Here is a 22,741-nt window from a genome sequence, read left to right as displayed (position 1 = left end):
GTTCCACATACCATCTTTGCACTACCTTGTCACTCCTTCCTTGAAACACACCGTTTCCTCTTCCACTCCTACTTCTACCCCTTTACCACCTCCCACATTTCTCTCAGCTTCTCATTTAAACAGTTCACTCTAAGCACCTCTCTACTTTCTACCCTTTTCCTCTTTCTCCACCTATCCTTCACTCTCAACTTACCTTCCACCAAAAAATTATCTGATATTCCCCCACTCTCTCCCCTAAGAACATGGACATCCAAAACTCTTCCTACTCTTCTTTTGGATACCACTACATAGTCCATTAATGCCTTATCAACCACCCTTCCATTCACCACCCTCTCCCATGTGTGCTTATGCTTGACTTTTTTCCTAAACACTGTGTTAGCTATCATCAACTCTCTAAACACATCTCCATTAATTCTCCACTATTATTTCTGCCTGGCACTCCAAAATTCCCAACCATTATGTACCAGTCTCACTACATTAACATTCCTTCCAAAACTCTCCAATTACTCATTTAAATCTATCCAAAATCCCTCTTTTTGCTCTACACTCTTCTCACTACCAAAGACACAGACCTCCCTTCCCAGTTTCACCTTTACCCACATTAACCTTGAAGAGGCCTCCTTCCACTCCACCACATGCTTTACTATCTCTACACTTACTAATACAGCCCCTTCCCTGCCTTGTCCTCTCCTCACTTCCGACACCCTCCCCACTACACTACCAAACTTAAAATCACCCCTCCCTTTCAATTTTATTTCGCTTAATCCAAACACCTCCACCTTCCTGCTCACAAACATACTGCCTATCTCTTCCTTTTCATTCTCATTTATACCACATCCTCACAGATTAAAAGGCCCAAACATTAGGGTTCTAATTAGAAAACTTCTCCCAGGCCCTCTTATGCCTTGACTTTTCCAAGGAATGTACCCCTTGGAGTTACAGAGAGCAAGATGTCTAGTCCCATCATTCTCTCCTAATTTAGCCATATTTTATGACCCAAGTAGGAAAATTTGGTGGCAGTAATTTTTCTTCCTTCTACTATAGGAGACAGAGGCAAAAATGGAAATATATACTCAAAGAAATGGTACAGGACAATACTAAGAGTGGGGGGGCAGCATAACAGAGGGACAGCTGCAGTACAATAAAGAGGCATCATTTCTCTCCAAATAGACATTTCCTCAAACAAAGACAAAATGATGTGTGTCTCTGGTCTGTATGGGTGCCCCACATAGTCCCTAAAGTACCAGCTGCATGCTACTGAGGGAATTATACCACACAATAACATTCAGTCAATACCCCAAACAAGCATAAGCCTTCTACCCATGTTAAAGCTATTTTCATATGATAGGATCTTCACTATGAATGAAAAAGTTCCTCATATTACAAAAATTACCTGTAGAGATAGTGGCCTCTAGTTGCAGTCAAAATCAAAATGGCCATATCCTCTCGCCATGTTGTCTGGAAAAATGGTAATTTACAGAAGGCAAATATATACACTCCACCTATTTTGTTTAACATTAAGTGTAATAATCACTCATATATTTAACTTGTTTTAGAGCTTTTTTTTTTTTTATTAAATTACCTGTTTAGGAGTCTCCATTGGAACAAATGGATCTTTGCAAGAACAGAAGGACCCATAGCCATCATACATGTCACAGAAGACACGACGTTTATCCCAAAGTTCACCAAGAGGCCATTCCGGACAAAAGCGCTCTGGAATCAATTAGATGAGAGGCCATGTGTGAAAACTGTGCAGCAGGAATCTGCAGTGTATTCATCTAGTTGAGTGTTACAAAAGTATGATAATCATGTGTTCCATTTTGCATTTTTCAACTTGAAATATGATTTGTTTTGAATGAAGTATTATCTGGGTGTAGATATCCTTACATATGACTATATGGTCAAATACCTTGACTTATATAGGAAAATATACATTGAATCTATAGAATACATTCAATATATTAGCAGTTTTACTAAAATCATAGGTTGAGGCACCCCACTCCACCATCAATGGTATAGCTAATAGGGGAGCATGGGGAACAACCACTTTTCCCAAGCACATCTTTAGAAATTGGCACCTTTTCAACAATTCAACAATTCAAAGGCCTGTACAAAGAAATAATAAGCACTAGGAGTAAGACAAATTTGTGTATTAAGAAACTGAGCACCCACACTGTACTTTAATAAATACAAAATTAAAATATATAATACATACATACATACGTATACCACTTATAAGAGAGGTAGCTAAAAACAAAGGCATAAAATCCACTCACCCCCATTCCATCCCCACATACTCCACTCCCATACACCTTCCTCCCTCCCTCTTATCTTGGCTCCTCCAGGATGTTGGGTCATCCCTGCATCTCACCCACTGCCCTGGGTCAGAGGCAGTGTTGCAAGACACAGCACATCCACAACAAGGCTGCTTCATTTAATCGGAGACCCCCCTCTCCATCCCCTCATTCAGAAAAAGAGAAGGGTAGAAATCCCTTCAGCCTGCATCAGATTATTTCTCACACATACTCCCTCAACCCTCATCCCCTACCCACTCCCTTTTCATGTATCACAGCATCATCCACGCACAACCACCCTCCACTCACCCCCATCCTCTGTCCTCTCCTCCCCTTCCTCAACAGATACTCCTCCCTTTACCAAAGCCCCCTTTACCCCATCCATCCATTTCATCCTTGGTCACCCCCTCATGTTTACTCCTTCCACCTACCTCTGCCTTCCACACCTCTACTACCGATCTCTCTTCACTCATTCTTTCCATGTGTCCAAACCATCCTAATACTCTTTCATCAACCCCGTCGCCCAACTTTCTTTCCACCCCTGTTCTCCTCCTCACCTCCTCGTTTCTCATTCTATCTATCTTAGTAACCCCTATCTCAGGGACCTCATCTCAAACACATTCAAACTTTTCTTTAACCATCTCCAATCCCTGACCCATTACCCCTGCATCCACCTCTTGCACCACCCCATCCATATATAAATTGAACAGCCAAGCTGACATGACACATCCCTGGTGAAATCCTTTACATACTTCAAACCACTCACTCTCTCCACTTCTGATTCTAACACAGGCTCTACTACTCTCGTAAGAACTCTTGACTGCTCTCAACAGCTTTCCTTTTATCCCACATATCATATCTGCAATACCTCCCTTATGCATCTTTCCTTCAAAAAATGTTCATCCATTCTAGTAGTTTGCCTCTCAATCCTCAGATGTGCTCTAATTTCCATTTAAGTTGACTGTGAAGTACTTTATCAAATGCTTTCTCTAGGTCAAAGCACACAGTCTACCCACCCCTCTCTCTTTTGCAGTGCATCAATCACTCTCAAGTTAAAGCTTAGAAGGTTCAACACACACAACCTTCCAGATCTGAAGCCAAACTGAATGTCTGTCAAAATGTTCATCTTTTAAAGATATTTGGTCCATTGATTTTTCACAATCCTTTCACATAATTGAATGGGAACCTATGAGGGGTGTGAGGAGAAATGGGAAGTAGTCACTATGGTGTAGGTCTGGCACTACAGATCATTCATAGTAAGAGATCTGGTGTCCATAGATAGGCCAATGGATGAGTCATAGTCTAAAGGTGAAAGACTACATTGGTTTGTGTTGTATGATAGGGAGTGGATTATTAGTAGAGAGGATACTAATTTGGAATATTTGTCAGTAATGCAGAATCCCCACATAAAGAAAAACATATGGAAACTGAAAGGGTTTCAAAGGGTAATCACCTGTGCTAAATTATAAACATATTAACAAATCATTGAATAAACAAATCCATAAATCAAATTAAAATAAAAAGGCACTACAGCATCTAACTAAAAAAAAAAAAAAAATCCATTTGTATTTCATTATACCCAGCTACCTGTGTGGTGAGCTTGTTCCACTCATGATTAAGAAATTATTTTTTTAAGGAACAACATTCAAAATAAAATAAAAAATAATTAAATGCTGGTACCCAAACACTTTTGGATAGCACTTACCATCACTAGAAGGAGTCAGGCCAAAAGTGATTCTCAAGGACTGAGGAAGGCTCTGCATTAACTTCATGTTGGGCACAAGTCCCTCAACCAGTGTGGGTCCCCCTGCTACCCATGCCCATACCCAGCAATCCCGGAAATTCACGAAGGGAACTGCCCAAGAACCCATGGACTTCAGAATTTCCCTTGAGGACTTTTCAAGATGAGTTGAGGCATCATGCTGAAAAGAAGTGCAGGTCTAAATAAAGATTAACTCCTTATCAAGCCTCACATCATACTTCAATGTAGAAGTTAAGGGCATCATTTGAAAAGCTGACACAACCTGAGGACTGAGCCCAGGATATCCCACTTGTTTGGTGACTATATTTTTGTTTATACTTTAATTGCCTCAAGTGACAACTCATATCTACTCCTAGGGTTCCTCACCTATAAAGACAAGTCTGTATGTGTAATTCACTTCAATTTCACTGTGTCATCCTGGATTTAGTGGGGGTCATCTAGAAAAGTTAGTGCTGCCTGGGGCTCAAACTCAGGACCTCCTGTTTGCTGGGAACACCTAAATCTATCTTATCAGAAACAAGAGCCTTATGGTAACCAGTAATTCTCTCTGGTTTCTCCCCAAGATCTTTTGGAGAAGAAATGTAATCATGTTGTCTCTTTTGTATTTACCTAGTTGTGTTTTACAGGAAGAGAGCTATGATGATAGTGACCCATCTTTGTATCTTTCAGCATCAAGTTTGTTCTTAAATTCTTGTATAGTTTTTGCACTCACTGTTTCCTCATCCAGTTTATTCCAGGTATCCACCACTCTGTGTGGGAAACTATTCTTTTTCAGATCTCTTCTATAACTATCCTTTTTAAGTTTCTTTTCATTCCCTCTTGTTTTTCTTTTATCCCACTTTAGTAAATCATTTCTATCGAGGACTTCTATCCCTTTCATAATTCTGTAGATGGCCAGAAGATCTCCTCTTTCTCTTGTTTCTTCCAGGGATGGTAGTTCAAGTTTCAATAATGTTTGTTCATATGTCAATTTGGAGAGTGCTGGTGCCATCTTTGTCGTTGTTCTTTGAATTCTTTCTAATTTCTTTTTATTCTTTTTAGTAATGGGTGTCCATAGTGTCGCAGCATATTCCAATCTTGGTCCTATCAGTGTAACTAATATTTTCTTTACTAGTTCTTTATCCAAGTAGTCAAAGGCTACTTTCATTGATATTAATAAATTGAAGGTTTCTCTGACTATTTTGTTGATTTGTTTGTCTGGTGCCATGTCATTGCTGATGATTACTCCTAGGTCCCTTTCTGAGTTAACTTTTTTAACTTCCTTTGTACCAACTTTATACTGTCCCCAATATTCTATTTTTACTTTTTCCAAATTCCATTATACTACACTTCTTGATATTGAAGTTCACGTCCCACTTTTGACCCCATTCCCAGACTTTTATCCAGTTTTTGTAGTGATTTACAATCTTCCTTTGTACTTGCTGTCTTTAGTAGTTTTGCATCATCTGCAAGGTTCATATAACATTCCACACCTATGTCATTTATATATATGGCAAACATTATCGGAGCCAATACAGAACCTTGTGGGACTCCACTTATCATTTCTTCCCAGGTCGAGTTCTTGTCTCTAAGTACATACATACATATACCAAAGGCTTCTTCCCCCTTACACAGGAGGTAGCCAAAAAACCAAAGGCATAGAATTCCCACCCATTCTTTCCCCTACCTACTCCCCTCCCCACTACCCTCTTTTCCACCTCTTATCTTGGCACCTCCTGAATGACAGGTCATCCCTGCATCTTGCCAACTGCCCTGGGTCAGAAGCAATGTCACAAGACACAGCACATCCACAGCAAGGTTCTAAGTACCACCCTCGTTTTTCTCCCATTCAAGAAATTTTCCATCCATTCCAATAACTTTCCTTGTACTTCACCTATTATTTCAATTTTTCTTAGTAGCTTTTTGTGAGGTACTTTAGCAAATGCTTTTTGTAAATCTAAGAAGGCACAATCTGTCCATCCATCTCCTTCTTGTACTATTTCTATTAGCTTCAAGTGAGAGCAAATCAAGTTTGAGGCACATGATCTTTCATGTTTAAATCCAAATTGTTTTGGATTTAGTATATTATTCTCTTCCAAATGTTTAATCCATTTACTTTTGATAGCTTTTTCACATATTTTTGTTATTGTGCTTGTAAGGGAAACCAGTCTATAGTTAGTTGGATTTTCCTTGTACCCTACTTTGTATATGGGTACAATATTTGCATTTCTCCAATCTTGTGATACTTTTCTTTCTTTGAGTGAGAAATCAATTCTCTTGTGTATTTTGTCCATTAGTTCATCTATACATTCTTTTAATATCCAATTTGCAATTCCATCTGGCCAATGGGATTTTCTGACATCAAGGTTTTTTATTTGGTCCCTTACATGTCCTTCTCTGTCACAGTTATTTCTATCATTGGGGGGATCTTTCTCTCTGTCCTTCCTCCCAATTTTGTGTACTTTCAATTGTGAATACAGATTTAAAATGTTTGTTCATAATTTCAGCCATTTCTATATCATTATATATTCATTATTCCCTTGACACAGTTTCACTATTTCATGTTTATCTTTTAGTTTGTCATTCACATACCTGTAGAATAGTTCAGGTTGGTCCTTCCATTTTTCTATTATGTTCTTTTCATAGTTTCTCTTTTCTTCCCTATGTATTTTTACATATTCATTTCTTAGTTTGATGTATAATTGCCACTTCCTCATTTTTTTTCCATTTTTTTTTTCAGGCTTTCCCTCTTCTGTCTTTACCCTCACTACATTCCCTCATTATAATTTACTTTTGATATGTTCCATTTCTCTTCCATCTTTATTTTTTTCATTTAAGAAGTTTTCCCAGTTTGCATTTTGAAAGAATTTTCCGAGTTTCTCAAAATCCATTTTGTTGTACATTAGTCTTCCTTTTCTATGTTTCTCGTTTCTTTTCAAATAAATCTATTCTTTTAGTTCACACTCTATTAGTATGTGGTCACTCTTCCCAAATGGTGTCATGTATTCCATTTTATCCATGATTTCAGGCTCTGATGTTAATATTAAATCTAGTCTCGACAGTTCTTCATTGTTTCTACACCTGGTATTTTCCTTTACCCATTGAGTCAATGTGTATTCAATGGTCATATCCAGTAGAATATTTCCCCAAAGGTCTTCTCCACCTTTCACTGTTATTTCTTCTCAACATATTTCTTTTGAATTAAAGTCATCTATAATTACTATGTTTCCTCCTTCTTTCAGTAATTCAATTAATGCATTCTTTGTATTTACCTAGTTGTATTTTACGGGAAGGGGAGCTATGCTCGTGGTGTCCCGTCTTCATATCTCGTTTTATCTAGACTGCTTTTAAATTCGTGTATTGTTTTTGCACAGACCACTTTCTCATCTAACTTGTTCCAGATGTCTATTACCCTTTGGGGAAAGCTGTTCTTTTTCAGGTTTCTTCTATAACTGTCTTGATTTTCTTTCCATGTCCTCTTGTATTTCTACTATCCCATTTCATTAGATCCTCTCTATCAATAGTTTCTATGTCTTTCATAATTCAACAAGTAGTTATCAAGTCTCCTCTCTCTCTCTTTTTTGCTCTAATGTCTGTAGCTCAAGTTTTGCTAGTCTCTCTTCATATGATAGTTTTGAGTGTTGGTGCCAATTTCATAATTGCTCTTTGTATTTTTTCAAGTTTTGTTATGCATTTTTTTGTACTTGTTGACCACGTCATCACTGCATACTCCAATCTTGGTCTTATCAAAGTGACTAGTATTTTCTTCACCATTTCTTCATCCAGGTATGTAAATGCCACTTTGATTGTTCTTATTAGATTATAAGTTTCTCCAAAAATTTTGTTTATATGTTTCTCAGGGGACATATTATTCATAATAATGACTCCCAGGTCCTCATTTTCTACTTTTTTAATTTCTTCTTTTCCCAATTTATATGATCTCACTATTCTTTTTTTTTTTGCTTCTTCCAAATTCCATTATACTACACTTCTTAATATTTAATTCCATCTACCACTTCCTACTCCATTCCCATACTTTATTGAGACCACTCAGTAGCGACTCACAATCTTCTACAGTATACACTTTTTTCAACAATTTTGCATCATCCGCAAACAAGCTCATATAACTTTCAATTCCTTTGTCCATATCATAAATATATATAGCAAATATTATTGGGGCCAGAACTGTTCCTTGTGGAACTCCACTTATCACTTCATCCCAGTAAGAGTGTTTGTCTCTTATCACCACTCATTTTTCTTTCATACAAGAAGTCTTCCATCCACTTCAGCAGTTTGCCCTGTATTCCTCCTGCAGTTTCTCATTTCTTTAGTAACTTCTTATGTGGCACCTTATCAAGAGCTTTTTTCAGGTCTAGAAATGCACAATCAGCCCATCCATCTCTTTCTTGTATTACATCTATTAGCCTTGAATAGAAACACATTAAGTTTGTGATGCACAATCGTCCTTGTCTAAATCCAAATTACCTCGGATTTAGTACATTGTTTTTTTTCCAAATACCTTACCCACCTAATTTTGATCATTCGTTCACAAATTTTAGCTATCATACTTGTAAGAGAGAGACCGGTCTATGGTTAGTAGGGTCATCCTTAATTCACACTTTATATATAGGTACTATATTTGCTCTTTTCCAATCTTCTGGAACTTTTCCTTCTTTCAATGAACTGTTTATTAGACTATGTATTTTGTCCATTAGTTCATTCCTGCATTCTATCAAAATCCAGTTTGCCATTTCATCTGGTCCATGCGATTTTCTGACATCGAGTTTACTCAAGTGATTCATTATTTCATTCCTTGATACTTCTATCTCTATCATAGGGGGGACTTTCTCCTCCCATTCGATATCTCTAAGTTGTATGTTCTCCCTTGTAAACACAGATTTAAAATGCTTGTTCATAATTTCTGCCATTTCTATTTCCTCTGTGTATTCAACTTCTTATTGTTGTAGTTCCTCTAATTTTTGTTTGTTTTTCAGTGTGTTGTTTACAAATCTGTAAAATAGTTTTGGTTTATCTTTACATTTTCTATGACATCTTTTTCATATTTTCTCTTTTCTTCTCTGCACATTTACATATATTCATTTCTATAACTAGTATATATTTTCCATTTTTCAGGTCTTTTGTCTTTTTCCATTTTATCCAACCTTTATCCCTTTTGTCTTTTAACTCCCTACATCTTTTGCTGTACCAACTTTTTACATATTCTTTTTCTTGCTTTTGTCTTGGAACATATTTTTCCATTCCTTCTTTATATATATATATATATATATATATATATATATATATATATATATATATATATATATATATATATATATATATATTTTTTTTTTTTTTTTTTTTTTTTTTTTTTTTTTTCCAAATTATTCTATTTCTCTTCTACTGTTGTTTCCTCCTTGTGTATTCTTTCCCAGTCTGTTTTTTTTTTTAAAGAATCCTTTTATTTTATAGAAAAAAAATCATATATCAATCTTCCCTTTCTATATTGTTTGTTTCTTTTTTCATGTATTTTTCCTCATTTAGTTCCAGTTCAACCAATATGTGATCACTTTTACTTATTGGTGTCTTATATTCAATCTTGTCCACTATTTTGGGTTCTGATGTGATTATTAGGTCCAGTCTCAATGGTTCTTCCTCATATCTATACCTGTATTCTCTTGTATCCATTGGGTCATTGTATGTTCTATAATAATATCAAGTAGTACATTTCCCCATAGGTTGTCTCCACCCTTCACTACCATCTCTTCCCAGCAGATTTCTTTACAATTAAAGTCACCCATAATAAATATTCTTCCTCCATCTTCCAATATCTTATTTAGTGTTATCCTTGTGTCTTCTAACATATTTTTGGGTTCTTTCTCTTCCCACAAAGCCATTTTAGGAGGCATATAATTTACTTTAGTGATGGCAACTCCAATGATTTTAATGTTTTCCTATTGATCATTCTTCCCTTCCCACAAACAGTGATAAGGAGATGGTCTTAGCTAGGTGATCCCATTCCTCTGAGAAAGTTCTTTGTAATGAAATATCAGGAAATCAATAACTTATATCTAAGATTCCTTTACCATCAAAATTCAACTTGTCCAAATAAACAGTAATATAAACTATATATTCTGACTTATTTCCATACTCAACAGCCTTTACTATAGTGTGAAAATGACTTTTGCATGACTTACATATGATGCAACTAGGATGACTCGCCCACTCTTCACACTTCTCAGGAAATTCAAGAGCTCTTTATCATTCAAATAGTCAGAAGTTGTGAAGAGGGATTGATATGTGGGTAAGTGCGTATGCTGGTTGATGGTCACCACTAGAAGTCCTGCATCGCTTTCCATGACAACATAATTTCTAGATATAGTAGTGTTGGAACTCTTCTTCATCAACTGAAAAAGTCAGATATCATTTGGGTGATACAGATAGCCACTTCCAAGTGTTGTCACTAATGTATGCAACTAAAGTACTGGAAAAGCTAGATTATTAAAGTAAGAAATATAGTATAGTAGAAATTCCCAAAGCCCATACTGAGGTAATGACTGCATAGTTATATGAAGTCAATACTTTCCAAATTTTCAGATGCACCCCTACAGACCAGAGCCAAACAATATTCATTTATGTCAGTCAGAGACTAATATCTATTTATAGAAGAATGTTGAAACAATTTTTCACTTTTGATGTCTCCCTTAATTGCTGTCCCCCTTAAATCTATCCTTAATCACTCCCAAGTTTCCACTTCTTCATTTTCCCATGCTTTGGGGTGAGAGATAAGAGTACTGCCACTGTATTCCTATATATGTCACAGAAGGCAAATAAATGGAATGTAGTAAGGGGACTGGGAATCCTCCCTCTGTAATGATCTCCTGTAAAGAGTAGAATCAATGCAAAGCCCTAGTAGTAATAGTAGTAGAAATAGTAATAGTAATAATAGTAAGAGTAGTAGTAATAGTGGTGGTGGTAGGATAAATGAACTTTTGTATTAGGTATTATTGAAAATTATTAAATAAATAAATAGGTAAATAAAAGGGTCGTCGACCACAGTCATTGGCGGGAGAGGGTCCAATGAACTGTGTCTGTGGGAGACAGAACCTGCTGCTTCCACCACACAGTTCCACAAGGATGGAGGTCATTTTAAAAATTTTAAAATTTTGTAGTAGTAGTAGTAGTAGTAGTAGTAGTAGTAGTAGTAGTAGTAGTAGTAGTAGTAGTAGTAGTAGTAGTAGTAGTAGTGGTAGTAGTAATATATATATACCAAGGGCTTTTTCCCCTTTATAAGAGAGAAGTCAAATAGTAGTAACGATAATAACAATGATAATAATAATAATAACCTAATGAATGGGGATCCTTTTTCCCCTGACCTTACTGTGACATTGTTGGCACTTATGGCAGCATAAGATATTCCCGCCTCAAGCATCACCTCAAGGGGCAAATTAGGATTTGCTAAGGCTGGCAGACTCCAGTCAAGGGATACATCAACAGGAACCAGGGACGGGTCATCTGTAATAAGGTTATATGTCATGTTTAAATAGCATGTGATTGGATGGGTGAATCATTAATTAAAGACATTTGCAATAATAAACCCAGTCCCTCCATATATGGTGAATATTGTACTTAATTTATATTTTCATGCAACAAAGAAAGTACCACAATTTATAGTGATAAACAAAGCACACATACAACTTTGATAACTGTATTTTCTATACATTAAATGAATATTTGGTAGAAAAATTCTATTGTACTTGTGTATCTACCTAATTGCAATATATAGAAAGTGAGCTACATACATGAGGTCCTGTATCCTTTTCTCCAAATATTATATGTAGTTTTCAATTCACCTCCATGAAAAACAACTGCTCCTTGACATTCCTAACATGTGACCTTTTTCAATTTGTTCCTATGGCCTCACAACTCCCTTCTACCCAAACCAAGACAACTTTTCTATCAGTTTTACCTACTCCCTTTAATGACCTATACATTGCAATCAACTTATCCTTTCCTCTTTCTTTCAACAATGGCAGATCAAACATTTTTAATATTTTTTGTACATTCTATCTGGAAGTTTGGGAACTAAAGTCGCCACTGCACTTTGTATTCTCTCAATCTAGTTTATATCCTTCATTTTACATGGCCCAATAGTGCAATGGTAGTTTGGGAACTAAAGTCGCCACTCCACTTTGTATTCTCTCAATCTAGTTTATATCCTTCATTTTACATGGCCCAATAGTGCAATGGTAGTCTACTGTTCACAGCCTCTAATCCAGCAATTCAAGTTCAATGCCAACCCAGGGCTGAAATAATTTCAGCATCACTGCACAACAAGCTGGCACTCCAACTCTCATGAGCAAGGAGTTATGTGTATTTACCTAAATATATTGACCTAATTGTAGTATACAGGAAAGGAGCAATGTTCATTGGGTCCTGTCTCCTATCCTCTAACTTTCTAACATACCAAGACTGAAATTCACATAAGGTTCCTATCTAATCTGTATCTCTGATTTCCAATAATCATATTTAGATTTAAACTCATGTATTGCTTGAGCTTGGGCTATATCACCTAAATTATTCTACATATAATGAGAAATAGAGAAATAGAGATATTAATGACATGTTGGATGAATTAATAGAGCTCAAGAGTGAGTATAGGATAATGTACAAAGAAGTAGCTATGCTAGGGAAAGCCAATGAGGAGAATAATAGGGAGATAGATGACTTAAAAAAGGAATTAAATAAATTAAAGGTTGAAAAGTGAAGATACAAATAGGAATGAGGCAAATAGTGACTGAAAAGATGGAAGAAAAAATAAAAGAAAATGACTTACAGGAAATAAAGAAACAGTGGAAAGTTGAACAGGAATGTCAAAAAGTATCCTTTAAAGAAATAATGGAGCAACAGGTCAAGGAGAATACCAAGGAAACGGTGATCCAAGTAATTAAAGAGAAAGGCAACTTAGGGACACAGTGGATAAAAAAAGATGCATTGTAATCTATGGCATTAAAGAGAAGCATGATGTACCTAGATATCAGAGGGAAAAGGAGGAGAAAGAGATTGCTAAGGAAATTCTGAAAGAATTACAAGCGGAAGGACAAGGTTTGGATAGGGAAATTGAGGAGACCTATAGAGTGGGTAGATACTCTAAAGAAAAACAATACGGGCCACTGAAAGTAAAGCTTAGATCACAAACAATTGCAGAGGAAGTACAATCCAGAACAACAAAATTAGCAAATACTATAGTGTACAATACAAAAATATATGGATAAAAAAAGAAATGAGTGGAGAAGAAAAAGAAGAAGAAAAAGAGCTTAGAAATTAAACAAATTGAAAGAAAAAACTGAAACTGATTTTTTTTTTTTTTTTTTTTTTTTTCTTTTTTTTTTTTTTTTTTTTTTTTTTTTTTTTTTTTTTTTTTTTTGTGGTGGACCTAGGGCTGAGAAAATTGTATATAAGGAAAAAGGAAACAAAGCAGACAGAAAAATATGAGGAGAAAGAAAATTAAAAATAGCTTATACCAATATAGATGGAATAGCTTCAGGAATGAATGAATTAAATGATTATCTGGCCTTAGAAAAACCAGTCATAATGGGAATAGTGGAAACTAAATTAGTGTGTACTCTACCACCCAACACTGTGGAACAAGGATTATACAATTGTTGGACGAAGAACAGAAAGGATAAACAGGGTTGCAGAGTACTAATTTTGACTAATAAAGATTTAAAGGTAACAAAAATAACTGAAGGAGAAAATAATGTAGAATCAATTACAAGTTGAAAGCAAATATATGAAGAGTAGAAAATTTGTAGTGGTGTATGTGCCCCCAAAACACAGTCCTGGACAGAAAGTGATCATTCCAAAATATTAGAAGATACAAAATATGAATTAACTAATATACTGAAGGACAGAGTAAATATAGTAATTATGGGTGACTTGAATTCAAAAGAAATATGTTGGAAGGAAATGACAGTGAAGGGTGGAGAGGAACTCTGGGGCAATGTCCTGCTCAACACGACCATCGAATACACAATGACTCAGTGGATAAGGGAAAATACCAGATACAGAGGTAGTGAAGAACCATCAAGGCTGGATTTAATACTTACAACAGAGCCTGAAATTGTCAACGAAATCTATTACAAAACTCCGACAGGAAAGAGTGACCATGTACTGATAGAATTTGAGTTGAAAGAGCAAATGGATCAAAGCAGAAATAACAAAAATAAAATAGGAAGACTAATGTACAACAAAACAAATTTTGAGAAACTCAAACAATTCTTTCACAATATGAACTGGGAAAAATTCCTAAAAGAAGAAACAGAGATGGAAGAGAAATGGAATATACTAAAAGAAATTTATAATGAGGGAGTTAATAAATACATACCACAACAAAAAAAGGAAAGAACATACATAAAAAGCTGGTACAACAAAAATGTAGTGAGGCTAAGGATAAAAGAGACAAAGCTTGGAAGAAATGGAAAAAAGACAAGAAAACAAGCAAATGGCTAATGTACATCAAACTAAGAAATGATTATGTAAAAATATGCAGAGATGAAAAGAGAAACTACGAAAAAAAAATAATAGAAAAATGCAAGGAAGAACCCAAACTATTTTACAGGTATGTAAATGACAAACTGAAGAATAAACAAGAAATAGAAAAGATGCGCCAAGGTAAATATGAATATACAGAAGAACTGGAAATGGCTGAAATTATGAACAACCACTTAAAATCAGTATTCACAATAGAAAATTCACCTAACTGTGAGGAAATAGAGAGATATCCCCCTCAATGAAAGAAATAATTGTAACACAAAGAAATCAGTGACCAAATCAAAACCCTTTACATCAGAAAATGACATGGTCCAGACAGAATTACAAATTGGATTCTGAAAGAATGCATGGAGGAATTAACAGATAAAATATACAATATAATTAAATTCTCACTTTAAGAGGGAAAAGTGCCACAGGACTGGAAGAATACAAACATTGTATCGATTTATAAAGGAGGAAACAAGGAAGATCCATCAAATTACAAACCAGTCTCCCTGAAAAGCATAGTAGCAAAAATTTGCGAAAAGGTCATCAAAAATAGATGGGTAAAATATTTGGAAGAAAAAACTATACTGAATCCAAATCAGTTTGGATTCAGACAAGAAACATCATGTACAACAAACTTGATCTGCTTCTACTCGAGATTAATAGATATAATACAAGAGAGAGATGGTTGGGCAGACTGTGCCTTTCTGGACCTATAAAAGGCATTTGATAAGGTACCACACAAGAAACTAATAAGGAAAATAGTCAATAGGAATATGAGAGTAGTAATTAGAGATAAATTCTCAAATTGGGAAGAAATGATAAGTAGTGTCCCGCAGGGATCAGTACTGGCCCCCAATCATGTTTGCCATATACATAAATGACATGAATGAAGGAGTAGAGTGTTATATGAATTTCTTTGCAGATGACACAAAAATACTAAAGATAGTAAGAACGGAGGAGGATTGCAACTCATTACAACAAGACTTGAACAATATCTGGAAATGGACTCAAAAATGGGAAGTGAAATTCAATATCAAGAAATGTAGTATAATGGAATTTGGAAAAAGTAAAAACAGAATATTGAGAAATTATAGAATTGGTGAAGAGGTCAAAAAAGTAAACCCAGAAAAAGACCTTGGAAACGATGAGCAGCAAAGACATGACACCGGATAAGCATATCAATAAAATAGTCAGAGAAACATACAATTTATTGAGGTCAATAAAAGTGCCATTTGTCTATTTGGACAAGGAAATGATAAAAAATAATTTAACTACACTAATAAGACCAAAACTCGAGTACGCAGCAACATTATGGACATCCAGTACCAAAAAGAATATAAAAAAATTAGAAAGAATACAAGGGGCAACAACAAAACTGGCACCAACTCTTTCCAAAATGACATATGAACAAAGACTGTCCAAATTAGAATTACCAACTCTGGAACAAAGAAGGGAAAGAGGAGACCTACTATCTATAGAATTATGAAAAGAATGGAAATCTTAGATAAGAATGATTTATTGAAATGGGACAATGAAAAAACAAGAAGACATGAAAAGAAACTCAGAAAAGATAATTACAGAAGAGATCTGAAAAAAACTAGCTTCCCACACAGAGTGATAGATACTTGGAACAAATTAGACAAAGAAAGAGTTTGTGCAAACACTATTCAAGATTTTAAGAAAAAACTTGATGCTGAATGATACAAAGACGGGTCACCTCTGCTGCTTGTGTGCAGCCATATCATTGGGTGGTATATATTTAAGTCATCTGCCACTATGTGGTTTATTAGTGTGTTTAGAAGTTGGAGTTGGAGTTGCCCTGGGATCCTGATGTACAAGAAGGTATAATGCACTGTGTTCCGTGTTTGTGTTAAATTCCTTTTGCTTTGTTGGAGCAATGTTGTGAATTGTGGTGAGTTTTGTCTTTCCTGATTGCAGTATTCAGTGAATATGGGTAGTGTGGTTTGAGGTGTTAGCTTAGTTTCTTGTATAGGAGCTATATGCTGTCTATGTAAGAATTGCTGCAGCTCTGTATGTTTGATATGCTATTGAAGTTGATTTCTTGTGCACTGATTAACATTTGTAATCATGGTAACATTTGAGATGGACTCGTGTGAGATTTGTGAGTTTTGTCCATATTGGACATGGGTAGCGGGTCTGGGTTGGTTTCAGTGTTACTGGCTAGGAGGTGTGGGAGGGAAGGCACCAGAGTACTGACCTTCTTGAGTGAAAAAAAGAAGATAGTAGTGAAGATAGGTCAGAAGTGAGAGTACTAGTAAGTTTCTGGACCTGTTCTAAAGACCAGGGGGGCACACCTTTGGGTGGAGGTGGGGAAAGGGTGTGGACTTTGAGGAGAGTCTGTTGTGTTTATTGTAAGGTCCTGTCGCATACTTGGCATCAAAGATACAATGTGATGTGGATATTCATCTTCTTCCTCTGCAGAGTCACCACTTGCACACTCCACAGAACAATGTTCATCAACCAAGAGGAACAAGATGTCACTGACTAAATTTGGCAATCATATAAGCTATCAGCTAAATATAAGGAATTGCCTAGGAAACCTATGTACTTGTAGATCCTATTCAACTGAAATTATGAAGAAAAAAAAATCATTTGAAAAAAAAAAAAAGATCAAATACAAGAAGATAGAATTCAGCCTTACTTTACCTGTAAGTTGATCCCAGGAAGCATTGGCAAAATCACTGGGTTTGTAGATGATGTAGGAGCCATTGGTGAGTGTGAGGGCAAAATTGTCATACTTTTGTTCTTCAATGTCAAATACGATAGGAATTTCCTGGTTTCCTACCTTAATCGCCTTTATCTGATTTCAGGAAGAAATATATATTATATATGATATATATATATATATATATATATATATATACATATATATACATACATACATACATACATACATACATATACCAAGGCTTTTTTCCCCTTACAAGGGAGGTAGCCAAAAAGGAAAAGGCATAAATTCATTCCCACCCATTCCATCCCTGAATACACTCCACACCCCTCCACCCTCCCTCTCATCTTAGCACCTCCTGGATGACTGGTCATCCCTGCACCTTGTCCACTACCCTGGGTCAGAAGCAGTGTCGCAAGACACAGCACATCCACATCAAGGCCGATTCATTAAATCGGCGACCCCCCCTTTCCGTCCCCCCATGCATAAAGGCGAAGACGGGGAGAAATCCCTTCGGGCTGCGTCAAAATTTGATATATATATACTGTATATATATATATTTCTTTTCTTTTCTTTTTTCAGTCAGCTTTTATCTATAACAGTGTGGGAGAGGATCATTTACACCCCTCTAACTTCAGTCACATGCCTTCTTTTTCACTTTTTTCCATTAAATTATGCCAAGACCATGCCTAGCTCTCAGCAGCACTGTTCATTCATCTTCCATACATCATAACAATGTCTGGCTTAGATAAATAATATATCAGCTTTAATATATCTATTCTTAATAGCTGAACATGTCTCTACTCTCATGTTTCCCTCAAAATTATGTTTTACTTACTGATAGTTTTGGAACATATTTAGTTTTGTTTAATATGAGTCTGTAAATTGTCATACAAACATATGTATAACTTCAGTGGGATAATAATATAATTTGTACCCATTTACCTCAGTTTAGTATGTAAATGCTACTGGCAATGTATGTGTAGTGCTTGAATGTAATTTATTAAGCAAATCTTATACAATGAAATACTAGATTTCCCAATCTGAAAGACAGAAGAGAGAGGTGACATGATTGATGTTCTAAGGACTTAAAGGTGTGGACATTGGACAAGATTGATAAATATTCATTAGAACATAGTACAATAATGCCAAGAGGACATAACAATAGCCTTAAGGGAAATAGAATGTATGATGGATGCAAAGAAGTAGTTTTCTGCAAAGGTACTTTTTTTTTTTCTTATAAATTAGTAATAGAGCACAGTCCAGGCGACCAATATAAATAAATCTAAGGTATTATTAAGGAAGTGCACACCTACACAATATTTCAACATAAAATTAAATATTTACTTGGTAAATTAAATTACATAAATGTAATATTTTCTTTATTTGGGGGAGGAGGAAATTAATAAAGAAAATATTGCAAAAATCAAATACACTATTGAACGGAGCTGCAATAATAACTTTGAGACACTATATTTGTGTTATATGTCCAGTCCCATCAATGTCAGTTTGATGATGCTGATGGCTACCTTGCGCACACTTATGTGATACATCAACATAGTAAATATTAATTTTTTAATTAAAATGTATCAATTTATTCTTTTCTTGAAGTAATGAAAAGTCTCTACAAATCCCATTCCAATCAGATGCCAAAACAGGCTGTCACCATCCCTGACAGCAACCCTGATTACCTCTAGCATTACAGGCAATGCGTTACAAACTAGAGATTAGGTTAGGTAAAAAAGAACAATTTACACTTTAATTTCTTTGACTACTACATCTGTCAAGACAAACATGGCATCTGGAAGCACTTGCTGTGGCTCCATTCAATAGCATATCGCTTTTAGCAAGGTTTATATTTTTTATTTCTGCCAAGAAAATGTATATTACTTTTGATGTATTATAACTTATAAAATTCATATTCAATTTCCTATTGCTATATCATTTAGGTGTACACTTCTTTAAATTTACCATATCTTAAGCAAAGTTTGAAGGGGTAAATTTTTAGTTGTACACACCTATACAATATAGCAATAGAAAATTATTTTGTAAATTATAATATATCAATGTAATATGCTATTTTCTTGGCAAAAATCAATAACAGTAAGTTGCTAAAACCTATTTACTAACAAACAAAGTCGCGGCGGCTGAATGATATGCCATGTTTGTTTAGATAGATGCCGAGGTCAAAGAAATGAAAGGATGATAAATTAGTCTATTCTAACCTAACCTATATAACCTAACCTATATTTAGTAATTCGGTACCTCAAATTCTAAAGATCATCCTGGTCGTCGTCATCGTCACGGATGTTGACGGCCTAATATATCATTGTACCTTGGGCAATTAACAGACGATGGCAGAACTCAGTGTTCTCTCATAAAGTCCAAGGAAGCCCTATTGCCTTTGTAACAGCGCTTATCAACATCACCTGGAGTTGGAGAACAACATGGAAGCTATTATCTGATTATGACTGAACTGGCATGGCATCTGGACCGTATCCTAGCGGCTTCATTCGTTAGTAAATTTGCTTGCAGCAAGTTCTTTTTTCACCAAGAAAATCACATGTTACGTTCATGTATTATAATTTACAAAATATTTAATTTTCTTATGCTATATTGTGTAGGTGTGTACAACTAGCAAAGCAATGGACTCTACTGCAGTATCCATAGTGTACACTGTGAAATGATCTTTCATGGTTCTACTTAAACCTGAGTGCTCCTGATTATCCAGAGTGTACCTGTCTGGTCAATATTTGGTTAGGTTAAGTTAGGTTGGGCTAGGTTAGGTTAGTTTGGATTAGGTTAGGCTAGGTTTATTTAGGTCAGGTTTACTTCAGGTTGGGTTCGTTTTGGTTGGGTTCGATTAAGTTTGGTTAGGTAAAAGTGCGGGTATACAGCACACAAGTGTAAAAGTGCAAGCAGACAGTACGCTCAAGTGCAAATAACCTGGTAGACCGCACGATAAATTCGCGCCGAGCAAAGTTTCTATCCTGTATATTACGAATAGTTAAAAGGCCTACATACAATATCACGCCGAGGTCATATGTTATATCGTAATAGCGAGTTTGGTGAAGGACAGTTAAGTGTTGTATAAGAAAACATGTTAATGAACTGCTGCCGCGCATGTACAACTATTGTCATCGTTGTCTATACCGGACTGACCGGTGTTGAAGCTGTTGCATACGATATAAACAAACAACGCTATCAGCACGTCAGCACTAGAGTTAGCATAACTGTCCATGATGCAACGCTTCAACCTATACTGTACAACACATTATAGAAGACTGTACACAATCACGTACGCCAACTACACAATATACACTCTATAAGGGATTTGTGTGAATCTCAGTTCCAGGCGTGGCGTTCCGCAAGGGGGTGGGGCTGTTCGGCCAGACCGACTACTGAACGACAACGTCAACAAAGAAAATGAAGATGTCCTCTTTCGAGAACATAATAAGATAACGGGAAAGACATGTAAAATGTTAACGAAAGAGAGGGTGCTGCTTCATTGTATTCAAATTGAGATAGAAAATTAATATACCCATCTATCCACGTATATACAAAAAGGCTTCTTCCCACGCGTAAAGAATGCGAGAAATAACCTTGTGCGGCGTCAATTTTTCCAGCCATTCACAACCACTCTCCACTCACACCTATCTATTGCTTTTCCCCTTTCCAGCTCAACAGACTTTCCCCTATTACCCAAGGCCCCCTTCACCCCGTCCATCCATCTCGGTATCGGTCTTTCCCACATATTCATTATCTACCTCTGCCTTTCCCACTTGTAGTCTTTGTATATTTGCTCTTTCCATATGCCCAGACCTTTCCTCAAGCCTATTTACCATCTCCGTTTCCATAACAACAGCAATAATAATAATAATAATAATAATAATAATAATAATAATAATAATAATAATAATAATAATAATGATAATAATGATAATAATGATAATGATAATAATAATAATAATAATGATAATAATAATAATACATACATACATACATACATATACCAAAGGCTTTTCCCCCTACACGGGGGGTAGCCAAAGAGAAAAGGCACAGAAACCACTCCCACCCATTCCATTTCCTATATATTCTACTCCCCTCCACCCTCCTCCCTCCCTCTTATCTTGGCACCTCCTGGATGACAGGTCATCCCTGCATCCTGTCCACTGCCCTGGGTCAGGAGCAGTGTCGCAAGACACTGCACATCCACAGCAAGGCCGCTTCATAAATTCGGCGACCCCCCCCCCTCTCCACCCCCTCATGCAGAAAAGAAGACAGGGAGAAATCCCTTTGGGCTGCGTCAATTTTTTTCTCATACATACTTCTCACCCCACTTCCCCCACCCACTCACCCTCATGCATCACAGCGTCATCTATACACAACCCCTCTCCATTCACCCCTATCTTCTATCCTCTCCCGTCCTTCCTCAACAGACATTCCTCTCTTTTGTAATGCCCCTTTCACCCCATCCATCCATCTCATCCTAGTACGCCCCCTCATGTTCACTCCCTCAACCTCTGCCTTCCACACTTCTTTTACTAATCTTTCTTCACTCATACTTTTCATGTGTCCAAACCATCCTAATACTCTTTCATCAATCCTATCTCCCAGTTCCCTTTCCACCCCTGTTCTCCTCCTCACCTCCTCATTTCTCACTCTATCCAGCCTAGTAAGCCCTATCATACTTCTCAGACATTTCATCTCAAACACATTCAAACTCCTCTCTTCCTCTCTCGTGTTCCATGTTTCTGCCCCGTACAATGCTCTAGGTACAATCACTCCTTCATATAAGCTCCTCTTAGCATCCATTCCCAGATGTCTATTTTTCATTACACTTTCCAATCCACCAAGGCATTTACTCGCTTCTCTCTATCTACATTCTACCTCCACCCCCACTCCTCCCTTTCCTGTCACATTCGCACCCAAGTATCTAAAACTATCCACTTCCTCCAGTCTTTCACCCTTAATGCTCACCTCCAGCCTGCTGTCACTCTCTCCCCTTGTACATCCCATCACCTTACTTTTGCCCACATTTATCTTCAGCTTTCTTCTTTCACATACCTTCTCAAACTCTGTCGCTAACTTTCTCAATCCCTCCTCTGATCCTGCTACAAGCGCAGTGTCGTCAGCAAACAACAACTGGCTCATCTCCCACTTTTCTCCATTTTCCTTAATCATCTCCAATCCCTGACCCACTACCCTTGCATTCACCTCTCGCACCACCCCATCCATGTAAAGATTGAACAGCCAGGGCGACATAACACATCCCTGGCGAAGTCCCACCTTTACCTCAAACCATTCACTCTCTCCATTTCTAATCCTAACATAAGCTCTACTACTCTCGTAAAAACTCTTGACTGCTCTTAACAGCTTTCCTCCTATTTCATATATCTGCAGTACCTCCTACAGTGCCTTCCTGTCTACCCTGTCATAAGCCTTTTCTAAATCCATTAAAACACAAAAACCTCCTTA

The 22,741-nt window shown here is 36.5% G+C and overlaps 1 protein-coding gene across 1 annotated transcript in view; it reads right to left on the bottom strand.

The window, feature by feature from the left end:
- The window catches only part of LOC143026522 (protein O-linked-mannose beta-1,2-N-acetylglucosaminyltransferase 1-like), a 58,074-nt gene extending 37,401 nt beyond the window's left edge, over nucleotides 1-20,673 (bottom strand). The window contains exons 1-7 of the mRNA XM_076187064.1: nucleotides 20,566-20,673; nucleotides 17,242-17,395; nucleotides 11,414-11,547; nucleotides 10,230-10,439; nucleotides 4,000-4,216; nucleotides 1,583-1,713; nucleotides 1,394-1,458 (exon numbers count right to left, since the gene is read on the bottom strand). Of these exons, the coding sequence (XP_076043179.1) occupies nucleotides 1,394-1,458; nucleotides 1,583-1,713; nucleotides 4,000-4,216; nucleotides 10,230-10,439; nucleotides 11,414-11,464 (674 nt within the window). The 5' untranslated portion in view covers nucleotides 11,465-11,547; nucleotides 17,242-17,395; nucleotides 20,566-20,673. The remainder of the gene's footprint in view (nucleotides 1-1,393; nucleotides 1,459-1,582; nucleotides 1,714-3,999; nucleotides 4,217-10,229; nucleotides 10,440-11,413; nucleotides 11,548-17,241; nucleotides 17,396-20,565) is intronic.
- Nucleotides 20,674-22,741: the final 2,068 nt, after the last annotated feature.

This window comes from Oratosquilla oratoria, chromosome 6 (assembly GCF_046742065.1).
Source record: "Oratosquilla oratoria isolate Oo_2021 chromosome 6, ASM4674206v1, whole genome shotgun sequence".
Classification (NCBI taxonomy): domain Eukaryota; kingdom Metazoa; phylum Arthropoda; class Malacostraca; order Stomatopoda; family Squillidae; genus Oratosquilla; species Oratosquilla oratoria.
This window is presented reverse-complemented; position numbering and strand designations above follow the sequence as displayed.